General features: G+C 44.7%; 2 protein-coding genes across 5 annotated transcripts in view; one reads left to right on the forward strand and one right to left on the reverse strand.

The window, feature by feature from the left end:
- The window catches only part of HERC2 (HECT and RLD domain containing E3 ubiquitin protein ligase 2), a 239225-nt gene that overhangs the window by 203406 nt on the left and 21516 nt on the right, over positions 1-14303 (reverse strand). The window lies entirely within an intron of this gene.
- On the forward strand, positions 4637-5836 carry LOC122688615 (45 kDa calcium-binding protein-like). The gene has a single exon (XM_043894736.1). It carries the CDS (start codon positions 4769-4771, stop codon positions 5834-5836), a length of 1068 nt encoding a protein of 355 aa, XP_043750671.1. The 5' UTR covers positions 4637-4768.

The following is a 14303-nucleotide window of genomic DNA, read 5'->3' on the forward strand; positions in this document are numbered from 1 at the left end:
CCAGTCAATCCTAAAAGAAATTAACCTGAATATTCACTGGAAGAACCTTTGCTGAAGCTCCAATATTTTGGCCATGTGATGGGAAGAGCCGATGCACTAGAAAAGAATCTGATGCTGGGAACGAGCGAGGGCAGGAGAAGGGGGTAACAGAGAATGAGATGGTTAAATGGCATCACCAACTCAATGGACATGAAACTAAGCAAAGTCCAGGAGAAAGCGGAGGACAGAGCCTCCGGACTGTGCTACAGTCCGTGGGGTCACAAAGTCAGACATGACTCAGTGACTGAACAACAACAATCTAAATGTATTACTGAAAATTCTCCATGAAAATGAAACAGGAGTGCGGGATGGGGGTGGGTACACATGTGTTGGTGGCAGGGGAAGACTGATTTATTTTAAGGAATTGGCTTCCACAATGGCGGAAGTTCAACTCCAAAAACTGAAGAGAAAGCAAGCAGGGTGGGGACCAAGGAACACTTGATGTACAGTTTTGAGTCCAAAAGCAATCTGGAGGGAAAGTTTCTTCTTGCTGTAAGAAAGTTAGTCTTTTCTCTAGTCAGGCTCTGCAAGTGACTGGATGAGGCCCACCCACATTAAGAAGTGTAATTTGCTTTACCCAAAGTCCATGGATTTACGTGTGAATTTCATTCAAAATTCACATTCATAGAAACATCCAGAATAATATTTAATCAAACAAATATCTGGAGAACATGGCTTGGCAAAGTTGATACATAAAATAAACCATTACACTAAAGATCTCAATTAACAAAATTAATTAAAACTAAAAGGAGATACTTTAAGATGGTGGAGGAATAGGACAGGGAGACCACTTTCTCCCCCACAAATTCATTAAAAGATCATTTGAATGCTGAGCAACTTCCACCAGACAACATCTGAACACTGGCTGAGGACACCAGGCACCCAGAAAGGCAGCCCATTCTCTTTGAAAGGAAGTAGGACAAAGCACAAAAGACAAAGAGAGACAACAGAGGTAGGGATGGAGACCTGTCCTGGGGAGGGAGTCCTAAAGCCGGAGAAGTTTCCACACAGTAGGAAACCCGCTCACATACAGGTGTGGGGAACTTCTGGAATCTCAGGGGCAACATAACCGGAAGAAAAAAACAACCCACAGAATACACGGCTAACTACAGCTGCGGAAACAAAAACTTTCCCGAGAAAGGCTCTAACCTAACAGCCTAAGGCGTAGCCTGGCCCGCTCACAGAACAAAGGACTGAGGGAACACCAAAGGAGAATACCTGAAGGCAGAGGCAGGCTTGCCAGAGCTGGAAGGCAAGGGGCTGCTACATCAGCCCCAGAGATGATATCTTCCACCAAATGGTGAGGAGGCTCCCAGCTGCTAACGACAACTTCCTGAGATCCCAGATAGCTGACATCTGCCAGGAGGGTTGAGGGTGAGCTCAGTTCTCCAGAAGAGATACCCTGCGCACCTGGGAAACCAAGCGGCTGGGATGGGGCGGGGGGGGGGGGGGGGGGGGGGCGGTGTGAGACACACAGCCCACTGGGGACAGCATGCTCAGCAAGCACCTGGGGGCCTGAGCTGCTCAGACCAGCAAAGGGCACAAAACGTACACCCAACCCACAGAGACCAAGCCAGAAGTGGGTCTGAGTGTCTCCTGTGGAGGGACGGGTCAGCAGTGGCCTGCCACAGGGTCTCTGGGTGCAGCAGACCTGGGTATGGCATAAACCTTCCTGGTGGAGGTCACCATTAACCCCACCATAGAGCCGCCACAACTTAAACAGGACTGAGGAAACAGACTCTTCAAGGGCACAAACAAAACGTTCTGCGCACCAGGAATCAGGAGAAAGGAGCAGTGACCTCCCAAGTTACTGACCCAGACATGCCTGTCACTATCCAGCAGTCTCTGGCAGGGGCTAGATTCAGCAGTGGCCTGATTCAGGGTCGGGGGCAATGAGTGCCACTGTGTGCATGGGAACTTTTGAAGAAGGTCACCGTTATCTTCATTACCTCCACCATAGTTTGGCCTCAGATCAAATAACAGGGAGGGAACACACCCCTGCCCATCAACATAAATTTGGACTGAAGATTTACTGAGCATGGCCCTGCCCATTAGAACAAGACCCAGTTTCCCCTCAGTCAGTCCTTCCCATCGGGAAGCTTCCATAAGCTTCTTATCCCTATCTATCAGAGGGCAGACAGAATGAAAACCACAATCACAGAAAACTAACCAAACTGATCACATGACCATAGCCTTGTCTAGCTCCATGAAACTATGAGCCATGCTGTGTAGAGCCACCCAAGATAAACGGGTCATTGCGGAGACTTCTGATGAAATGTGGTCCACTGGAGAAGGGAATGGCAACCCAGTATTCTTGCTTTGAGAACCCGATGAACAGTATGAAAAGGCAAAAAGGTATGACACTGAAAGATGAACTGCCCAGGTCGGTAGGTGCCCAATATGCTACTGGAGATCAGTGGAGAAATAACTCCAGAAAGAATGAAGAGACAGAGGCAAAGCAAAAACAACACCCAGCTGGGGATGTGATGGGGATAGAAGTAAAGTCTGATGCTGTAAAGAGCAATACTGAACAGGAACCTGGAATGTTAGGTCCATGAGTCAAGGCAAATTGGAAGTGATCAAACAGGAGATGGCATGAGTGAACATCAACATTTTAGCAATCAGTGAACTAAAATGGCCCAGAGTGGGCGAATTTAATTCAGATGACCATTATATCTACTATTGTGGGCAAGAATCCCTTAGAAGAAATGGAGTAGCCATCATAGTCAACATAAGAGTCTGAAATGCAATACATGGATGCAATCTCAAAAACGACAGAATGATCTCTGTTCGTTTCCAAGACAAACAATTCAATATCACAGTAATCCAAGTCTATGACCTGACCAGTAATGCTGAAGAAGCTGAACTTGAACAGTTCTATGAAGACCTACAAGACCTTCTAGAACTAACACTCAAAAAAGATGTCCTCTTCATTAAGGCGACTGGAATGTAAAAGTAGGAAGTCAAGAGACACCTGGAGTAACGGGCAAATGGCCTTGGAGTACAAAACGAAGCAGGTCAAAGGCTAACAGAGTTCTGTCAAGAACGCACTGGTCACAGTAAACACCCTCTCGCAACAACACAAGAGAAGACTCTATACATGGACATCACTAGATGGTCAATACCGAAATGAGACTGACTATATTTTTGCAGCCAAAGATGAAGAAGCTCTATACAGTTTAGTTCAGTTTAGTCGCTGAGGTGTGTCCGACTCCTTGCAACCCCATGAGCTGCAGCATGCCAGGTCTCCCTGTCCAAAACCAACTCCTGGAGCCCAGCCAAACTCATGTCCATTGAGTCGGTGATGCCATCCAACCATCTCGTCCTCTGTTGTCCCCATCTTCTCCTGCCCTCAATCTTTCCCAACATCAGGGTCTTTTCAAATGAGTCAGCTCTTCGCATCAGGTGACCAAAGTATTGGAGTTTTAGCTTCAACACCAGTCCTTTCAATGAATATTCAGGACTGATCTCCTTTAGAACTGACTGGCTGAATCTCCTTGCAGTCCAAGGGACTCTCAAGAGTCTTCTCCAATACCACAGTTCAAAAGCATCAGTTCTTTGGCACTCAGCTTTCTTTATAGTCCAACTCTCACATCCATACATGACTACTAGAAAAACCACAGCCCTGACTAGATGGACCTTTGTTGGCAAAGTAATATCTCTGCTTTTTAATATGCTATCTAGGTTGGTCATAACTTTCTTTCCAAGGAGTAAGTATCTCTTAATTTCATGTCTGCAAACATTATCTGCAGTGATTTTGGAACCCCCAAAAAAAAGTCTCTCACTGTTTCCATTGTTTCCCCATCTATTTCCCATGAAGTAATGGGACCTGATGCCATGATCTTAGTTTTCTGAATGTTGAGCTTTAAGCCAACTTTTTCACTCTTCTCTTTCACTTTCATCAAGAAGCTCTTTAGTTCTTCTTCACTTTCTGCCATAAGGATGGTGTCATCTGCATATCTGAGGTTACTGATATTTCTCCCAGCAATCTTGATTCCAGCTTGTGCTTCTTCCAGCCCAGCGTTTCTCATGATGTCCTCTGCATATAAGTTAAATAAGCAGGGTGACAATATACAGCCTTGACGTACCACTCATTTGGAGTTTCCTATTTGGAACCAGTCTGTTGTTCCATGTCCAGTTCTAACTGTTGCTTCCTGACCTGCATACAGGTTTCTCAAGAGGCAAGTCAGGTGGTCTGGTATTCCCATCTCTTTCAGAATTTTCCACACACCACAAGAGAAGACTCTACACATGGACATCACCAGATGGCCAACACTGAAATCAGACTGATTATATTCTTTGCAGCCAAAGATGGAAAAGCTCTATACAGTCAGCAAAAACAAGACCGGGAGCCAACTGTGGCTCATATCATGAACTCCTTATTGCCAAAATCAGAATTAAATTGAAGAAAGTGGGGAAAACCACTAAACTACTCAGGTATGACCTAAATCAAATCCCTTATGATTATATAATAGAAGTGATAAATAGATTTAAGGGACTAGCTCTGATAGACAGAGTGCCTGATGAACTATGGACAGAAGTTTAGGACACTGTACATGAGACAGGGATCAAGACCATCCCCAGGGGAAAAAAGACGGCTGCGGCCTAAGCGGAGGCCAGTTGGAGGCGTAGAGGGCGCTCAGGCCGCGCTCGCGGATCCTGGGTGAGGGGAGGGAGGCCGCTCCTGGCCACACTTGCAGCCTGTCCCGCAGTGCAGACCCCGGCGGCCATGGCCTCCAGGCAGGCTCCCCTCTGTGGCCTGGCTCCTTGTTGCCCCTGGCTCCTGGGCATTGTCCTTCTGGTGGATGCATCTGCCCGGCCTGCCAACCACTCGTCTGCTCGAGAGAGAGCAGGTAATAGGGAGGAAAATGAGATCCTGCCCCCGGACCATCTGAACGGGGTGAAGCTGGAGATGGACGGGCACCTCAACAAAGATTTCCACCAGGAGGTCTTCCTGGGCAAGGACACGGATGACTTTGAGGAGGACACAGAGCCTCGGAATAGACGGAGGAAGCTGATGGTCATCTTCTCCAAGGTGGATCTGAACACCGACAGGAGGATCAGTGCCAAGGAAATGCAGAACTGGATCATGCAGAAGACGGCTGAGAACTTTCAGGAGGCTGTTGCCAAGAGCAGGGTGCACTTCCAAGCCGTGGACCCCGATGGTGACAGCCACGTATCTTGGGATGAGTACAAGGTGAAGTTTTTGGTGACCAAAGGCCACAATGACAGAGAAGTTGCTGAAAAGATAAAGAATAAGTGGGACCTGAACATCAATGAGGAGACACAGGAAGTCCTGGAGAACCTCAAAGACCGCTGGTATCTGGCGGACAACCCGCCCCCAGACCTGCTTCTGACGGAGAGCGAGTTCCTGTCCTTCCTGAACTCTGAGCACAGCCGCGGCATGCAGCGGTTCATGGTCAAGGAGATCATCCGGGACCTGGACCAGGACGGTGACAAGCAGTTCTCGCTGTCTGAGTTCATCTCTCTGCCCGTGGGCACCGTGGAGAATCAGCAGGGCCAGGATGTTGATGACGGCTGCGTGCGGGATAGGAAGAGAGAGTTCGAGGAGCTGATCGACGCCAACCATGATGGGATCGTGACCATGGTGGAGTTGGAGGACTACATGGACCCCATGAACGAGTTCAGCGCCCTCAATGAGGCCAAGCAGATGATCGCTATCGCTGACGAGATCCAGAATCACTACCTGGAGCCCGAGGAGGTGCTTAAATACAGTGAGTTCTTCACGGGCAGCAAGCTGGTGGACTACGCCCACAGCATGCACGAGGAGTTCTGAGCCACCGCCGCATCCCCACCCCGCTCCCCACCCCCCGCAGCACCTCGCAGGCTGCCCGCACTCTGATTCCAGTGTAATCGCTGCATCTCGCTTCTGAGAACTCACAGCCCTGCTGCCGGAGGCACTGACCACAGCAGGGCGGCGGGCTCCCCCACCGTGGGAAACTACGAAGCTCCTGCTGTTCCCTGGAAAACTGAAAGGTGAAGCCCTGCTGGAAACCCAGTCGCCAGGGTGGGGCGGGGTGCTGGGTAGGGCTGTGAGAGCCGCCCGCCCACGGCCTTCAGTCTCTGAGGAGCGTGAATACTGGTGACAGGAATCACATTAATTTACTTCAAAATATTAAAAAAAAAAAGACCACCCCCAGGAAAAAGAAATGCAAAAAAGCAAAATGGCTGCCTGAGGAGGCCTTACAAATAGCTGAGAAAAGAAGAGAAGTGAAAAGCAAAGGAGAAAAGGACAGTTATACCCATTTGAATGCAGAGTTCCAAAGAATAGCAAGGAGAGATAAGGAAGCCTTTCTCAGCGATCAATGCAAAGAAATAGAGGAAAACAATAGAATGGGAAAGACTAGAGATCTCTTCAAGAAAATTAGAGATACCAAGGGAACATTTCATGCAAAGATGGCACAATAAAGGACAGAAATGGTCCTTAACAGAAGCAGAAGATATTAAGAAGAGGTAGCAATAACACACAGAACTGTATCGAAAAGATCTTCATGACCCAGATAACCACATGGTGTGATCACTCACCTAGAGTCAGACACCCTGTAGTACCTTCCTAAGTCAAGTGGGCCTTAGGAAGCATCACTACAAACAAAGCTAGTGGAGGTGATGGAATTCCAGTTGAGCTATTTCAAATCCTGAAAGATGATGCTATGAAAGTGCTCCATTCAACATGTCAACAAATCTGGAAAACTCAGCAGTGGCCACAGGACTGGAAATAGGTCAGTTTCATTCCAATCCCAAAAAAAGGCAGTGCCAAAGAATGCTCAAATTACTACACAACTGCACTCATCTCACACACTAGCAAAGTAATGCTCAAAATCCTCCAAGCCAGATTTCAACAGTACATGAACCGAGAACTTCCAGATGTTCAAGCTGGATTCAGAAAAGGCAGAGGAACCAGAAATGAAATTGCCAACATCTGCTGGATCATCAACAAAGCAAGAAAGTTCCAGGAAAAGATCTACTTTTGCTTTATTGACTATGCCAAAGCCTTTGACTATGTGGATCACAACAAATGGTAGAAAATTCTTAGAGATGGGAATATCAGACCACCTGACCTGCCTCCTGAGAAATCTGTATGCAGGTCAAGAAGCAACAGTTAAAACTGGACGTGAAACAGACTGGTTCCAAATTGGGAAAGGAGTACGTTAAGGTTGTATATCGTCACCCTACTTATTTAACTCATATGCAGAGTACATCATGAGAAATGCTGGGCTGAATGAAGCACAAGCTGAAATCAAGATTGCAGGAGAAATATCAATAACCTCAGATATGCAGATGACACCACCCTTATGGCAGAAAGTGAAGAAAAACTAAACAGCCTCTTGATAAAGTGATAGAGGAGAGAGAAAAAGTCGACTTAAAGCTCAACATTCAAAAAATTAAGATCATGGCATCTGGTCCCATCACTTCATGGCAAATAAACGGGGAAACAAGGAAACAGTGACAGACTTTATATTTTGGGCTCTGAAATCACTGCAGATGATGACGACAGACATGAAATTAAAAGAGGCTTGCTCCTCAAAGAAAAGCTATGAAAAACCTAGACAGCATATTAAAAAGCACAGACATTACCAATAAAGATACATCCAGTCAAAGCTATGGTTTTTCCAGTAGTCACGTATGGAGGTGAGAGCTGCACTATAAAGAAAGCTGAGCGCCAAAGAATTGATCTTTTGAACTGTGGTGTTGGAGAAGACTCTTGGAGAATTGCTTGGACTGCAAGGAGATCAAATCAGTCTATCCTAAAGGAATTCAGTCCTGAATATTCATTGGAAGGACTGATGCTGAAGCTGAAGCTCCAACAGTTTGGCCACCTGATGCAAAGAACTGACTCATTTGAAAAGACCCTGATCCTGGGAAAGACTGAAGGTAGGGGGAGGAGGAGGGTATGACAGAGGATGAGATGGTTGGATGGCATCACCAACACAATGGACATGAGTTTGAGTAGGCTCTGGGAGTTGGTGACAGACAGGGAAGCCTGGTGTGCTGCAGTCCATGGGGTTGCAAGAAGAGTCGGACACAACTGAGCGACTGAACTAAACTGAAAAACAGATACATGTTTTTGTATGACACTGAAATTTTTTTATATTACAAAAAAGTACAATCTTAAGTGATATTAGGTATCAAAACTTTCTGATGGAACACAAACACAGAAGTGGCCATTAAAATTTCCCTTGGCTCCATTGCATATCAAAGAAACAGTGCAACATTTATTATGTCTAGCTCATTTTATTTATGTAATACCCCTAATAGCATCCCTACACCTAGTAATAATACTCCTGACAAGAAAAAGAAAAAAGAATAGGACTGGGAAGAAACTCACTCTTTACTGAAAACTCCATGTTAGCTTTTGAATGCTATTACGTAGGTATGCAATATAGGTTGTTTTTCTTTTAATTTTATGACAAATTCTATTCCAAAGTGGCTATAGAGACATTGTACAGAGTCATTGTTTCAGGTAAAGTAAAAATGGATAAAAGCAGTATTTCTAGCGAACATATTTTCAGATAATGTGATTTTAAATGTTGATTTAAAATGTAATAAATATTGATGAACTTATTTACAAACCAGAAACAAATTCAGACACAGAAAACAAACGTATGGTTACAAAAGGGGAAAGGAGAAGGGGATAAATTAGATAAACAATAAGATCCTACTGTGTAGTACAGGGTACTATATTTGATATCTTGTAATAACTATAATGGAAAAGAAAAAATAATAAAAATTGAACACAGATCTTCTACTATTATCATTTTGAAAAGTTTATATATTCACAACTATAGGGGAGATTTTTTAACAAGAATCACTTTATTCGGAGGCAGTAAAAAAATCCATTTATAACATAATAAACAAACCTTCCCTCAATTTCTTCAGTTAGTTCAAAGAATAAAACCTCTGACTTAATCAGAACTTACATTTAACCTTAAATATTCTAAAGTCCATCCATGTCAACTCCTTCCCACCCCTAGCTGCATGCATGTAGGATCTCAGTTTCACAACCAGGGATCAAACCCAGGGCCCCTGCATTAGCGGTTCAAAGTTTCAACCACTGGAGAACCAGGGAAATCCCATCCACATCAACGCTGGATTGACATCCAGTCAATCCCAAAGGAAACCAATCTTGACTATTCATTGGAAGGACTGAAGCTGAAGCTCCAATACTTTGGGCACCTGATGCAAAGAGCCTACTTATTAGAAAGGCTCTGATGCTGGGAAAAATTGAGCACAGGAGGAGAAGGCGGTGGCAGAAGATGAGATGGTTAGATAGCATCACTGACTCAGAGGACATGAATCTGAGCAAACTCTGGGAGATAGTGAAGAACAGGGAAGCCTAGTATGCTGCAGTGAATGGGGTAGAAAAGAGTCGAGAGGACATAGTGACCAAACAACAACTACAACAACCTTAAAACCAGTGTTTAAGTCTTTCTTTAATGAAAAGATATTCACCCCAATATTAAACTGATTCAACTGACAGCTAATGTGTGAACGAACAGAGATCATTCTGTCATTTTTGAGACTGCTTCCAAGTACTGCGTTTCAGACTCTCTTGCTGATGATAAGGGCTACTCCATTTCTTCTAAAGTATTCTTGCCCACAGTAGTAGATACAATGGTCATCTGAATTAAATTCGCCCATTCTGGTCCATTTTAATTCACTGATTCCTAAATGGTCGATGTTCACTCCTGCCATCTCCTGTTTGAGCACTTCCAATTTACCTTGATTCATGGACCTAACATTCCAGGTTTCTATGCAGTAGTGTTCTTTGCAGCAACAGACTTTACTTCCATCACCAGTCACATCCACAACACAGCGTTGTTTTCACTTTGGCTCCATCTCTTCACTCTTTCTGGAGTGATTTCTCCACTCTTCTCCAGTAGCATATTGGGCACCTACCGACCTGGGGAGTTCATCTTTCAATGTCATATCTTGTTGCCTTTTCATACTGTTCATCGGGTTCTCAAAGCAAGAATACTGGGTTGCCATTCCCTTCTCCAGTGGACCGCATTTTGTCAGAACTCTCCACCATGACCCATCCATTTTGGGTGGCCCTATGCGGCATGGATCATAGTTTCATTGAGTTAAACAAGGCTGTGATCCATGTGATCAGTCTGGTGGGCTTTCTGATTGTGGTTTTCATTTTGTCTGCCCTCTGACAGGAGGCTTGTGGAAGCATCCTGATAGGAGAGACTGACTGTGGGGGAATCTGGTCTTGTTCTGACGAGCTAGGCCATGCTCAGTAAATCTTTAATCCAATTTTCTACTGATGGACAGGGCTGTGTTCCCTCCCTGTTGTCTGACAAAGGCCAAGCTATGGTGGGGTACAGTGGTAATGGTGACCTCCTTCAAGCGGACGTAGGCCCCCACTGTAGTACTCAGTGCTCCTGACCCTGCAGCAGGCCACTGTCAACCCACACCTCCACCGGAGACTCCTGAACGCTCACAGGCAAGTCTGACTCAGCCTCTTGCGGGGGGACACTGCTCCTTTCCCATGGATCCTGGTGAGCACAGAGTCCTGTTTGTGCCCTTCAAGAGTCTGTTCCCCAAATCCTGTGGAAGTTCTATAATCAAATCCCACTGGCCTCCAAACTCAAATTCCTTGGGGGTTCTCAGTCCCTTTGCTGAATCCCCAAGTTGAGAAATTTGTTGTGGGTCCTAGAACTTTCTTAACAATGCAAGAATTTCTTTGGTATAATTGTTCTGCAGTTTATGGGTCGTCTGCTTGGCAGCTCTATGGGGGGACTAATGGCAACCTCCTCCAAAAGGGCTCATGCCACACGCCACGTGTCCCAGGTCTGCTGCAGCCAGAGACCCTGTCACTGCAGCAGGCCACTGCTGACCCAGGCCTCTGCAGGAGACACTCTAAACACTCAAAGGCAGGTCTGGCTCAGTCTCTATGGGGTCTCCGGGTACTGGTGCATACAAGGTTTTATTTGAGCCCTCTGAGCGACTCTGGTGGGTATGGGGTTTGATTCTAAAAGCAAATTCTCCCCTCCTACCATATTATGGGGGCTTCTCCTTTGCCCTTGGACATGGGGTATCTTTTCTTGGTGGGATGCAACATTCTCCTGTTGATGGTTGTTCAGAATGATCTCTGTTCATTTCCAAGGCAAACTATTCAATATCACAGTAATCCAAGTCTATGACCCAACCACTAACACCAGAGAAGTTGAACGGTTCTATGATGACCAACAAGACTTTCTATAACTAACACCAAAAAAAGATGTCCTTTTCATCACAGAGGACTGGAATGCAAAGTAGCAAGTCAAGAGATATCTGAAGTAACAGGCAACTTTGGCCTTGGAGTATAAAATGAAGCAGGGCAAAGGCTAACACAGTTTTTCCAAGATAACACACTGCTCATAGGAAACATCCTCTTCCAACAACACAAGAGACGAATCTACATATGGAAATCACCAGATGGTCAACACCGAAATCAGATTGATTATATTCTTCGCAGACAAAGATGGAGAAGCTCTATAGTCAGCAAAAACAAGACCAGAGCTGACTGTGGCTCAGATCATGAACTCCTTATTGCCAAATTCAGATTTAAATCAAAGAAAGTAGGGAAAACCACTAGACCATTCAGGTATGACCTAAATCAAATCGCTGACAATTAAACAGAGGAAGTGAAAAATAGATTCAAGGGATTAGATCTGATAGACAAAGTACCTGAAGAACTATGGACAGAGGTTCATGATATTGTATAGGAAGTGGTGATCAAGACCATCCCCAAGAAAAAGAAATGCAAAAAGGCAAAATGGTTGTCTGAGAAGGCCTTACAAATAGCTGAGAAAAGAGAAGAGAAAGGCAAAGGAGAAAAGGAAAGATATACCCATCTGAATGCAGAGTTCCAAAGAATAACAAGGAGAAATAAGAAAGCCTTCCTCAGCGATCAGTGCAAAGAAATAAGAGGAAAACAACAGAATGGGAAAGACTAGAGATCTCTTCAAGAAAATTAGAGATATCAAGGGAACATTTCATGCAAAGATGGCACAATAAAGGACAGAAACAGTAAGGATCTAACAGAAGCAGAAAATATTAAAAAGAGGTGGCAAGAATACACAGTAGAACTATACAAAAGACCTTAATGACCCAGATAAGCACAATGGTGTAATCACTCACCTAGAGCCAGACATCCTAAAATGCGAAATCAAGTAGGCTTTAGAATCATCACTAAGAACAAAGCTAGTGGAGATGTTGGAATTCCAGTTGAGCTACTGCAAATCCTGAAAGATGATGCTGTGAAGGTGCTGCACTCAATATGCCAGCAGATTTGGAAAACTCAGCAGTGGCCACAGGACTGGAAAAGGTCAGTTTTCATTCCAATCCCAAAGAAAGGCAATGCCAAAGAATGTTCAAACTACTGCACAATTGCACTCATCTTACACGCCAGCAAAGTAATGCTCAAAATTCTTCAAGCTAGGCTTCAACAGTACATGAACCATGAATTTCCAGATGTTAAAGTTAGATTAAGAAAAAAAAAAAGTTGGATTAAGAAAAGGCAGAGGAACCAGAGATCAAATTGCCATCATCTGCTGGATCATAGAAAAAGCAAGAAAATGCCAGAAAAACATCTACTTCGGCTTCATTGACTACAGCAAAGCCTTTGACTGTGTGGATCACAACAAACTGGGGAAAATTCTTAAAGTGATGGGAATACCAGACCACCTTACCTGCCTCCTACAAAACATGTATGCAGGTAAAGAAGCAACAGTTAAAACTGGACATGGAACAAAAGACTGGTTCCAAATCAGGAAAGGAGTATGTCAAGGCTATATATTTTCACCCTGTTTGTTTAACTTCTATGCAGAGTACATCATGCAAAATGCTGGGCTGGATGAAGCACAAGCTGGAATCTTGACTGCCAGGAGAAATATCAATAACCTCAGATATGCAGATGACATCACCCTTGTGACAGAAAGCAAAGAGGAACTAAACAGCCTCTTGATGAAAGTGAAAGAGGAGAGTGAAAAAGTTGGCTTAAAACTCAACATTCAAAAAACTAATATCATGGCATCCGGTTCCATCACTTCACGGCAAATAGATGGGGAAACAATGGAAACAGTGACAGACTACTTTCTCAGGCTCCAAAATCTCTGCGTATGTTGACTGCAGCCATGAAATTAAAGGACACTTGCTCTTTGGAAGAAAATTTATCATCAACCTAGACAGCATATTAAAAAAGAGTTTGTGATTACATTGCTGACAAATGTCTGTATAGTGAAAGCTATCTTTTTTCGAGTAGTCATGTACGGATGTGAGAGTTGGACTATAAAGAAAGCTAAGCGCCGAAGAATTGATGCTTTTGAACTGTGGTGTTGGAGAAGACTCTTGAGAGTCCCTTGGACTGCAAGGAGACTAAAGCAATCCTAAAGGAAATCACTCCTGAATATTCATTGGAAGGACTGATGCTGAAGTTGAAACTCTAATACTTTGGCCACCTGATGTGAAAACTTATTGGAAAAGACCCTGATGCTGGGAAAGACTGAAGGCGGGAGGAGAAGGGGACAACAGAGATGGTTGGATGGCATCACCGACTCGATGGACAGGAGTTTTGAGTAAGTTCCAGGAGTTGGGGATGGAAGGAAAGCCTGGCACGCTGCAGTCCGTGGGGTCGCAAAGAGTTGGACACAACTGAGCAACTGAACTGACTTACTGAATTTGTGAAATCCTGTACAAATGCTAAGAGAGACTACTAGATCATCAGTCACCATGCACAAGTTAGCAAATAAATGTACACATGCCTTTGCCTCTTCATGCTACTGTATGACAGGATGCAAAACCAACTTTACACCTCTGAATTAGCACATTCTTTTTGCTTACTAAACATGTAAAATGGGACTCTTATAATGTGGACTCCAGAGCTCTGCTAAAATGTTTAACAGCAATATCATACTTTTTTATCTGTGGTATAACAGAAATCTTTGTTTGGTCTTTGGTCTAGGTAAAGTGTTCCTTGCAGTTTACTCAGGAGCGCCTGTGATGCTCACAACAAGCGCCTTCCCACCACACTGAGCGAACGCTAAGCGGCTGACTCAGGACGGCCCTAGACAGCCCCGTGCTGTGAGCTGGCCGCCACGGAGACCAGACAGTGATCAGAGGGGAGACTATCGGGCCAGTCCCGACCTCGAGAGAGAGGGACTGCAGATTAAAAGAAATCTCCTGAACAAAAAACTGGGGGATATTTCAGGCTGGTGAATGCACAAATGTGCTGGGAGGTTGGAGGGCCAAGAAAAGGC

The sequence above is a fragment of the Cervus elaphus genome, chromosome 33 (assembly GCF_910594005.1).
Source record: "Cervus elaphus chromosome 33, mCerEla1.1, whole genome shotgun sequence".
NCBI classification, from domain to species: Eukaryota; Metazoa; Chordata; class Mammalia; order Artiodactyla; family Cervidae; genus Cervus; species Cervus elaphus.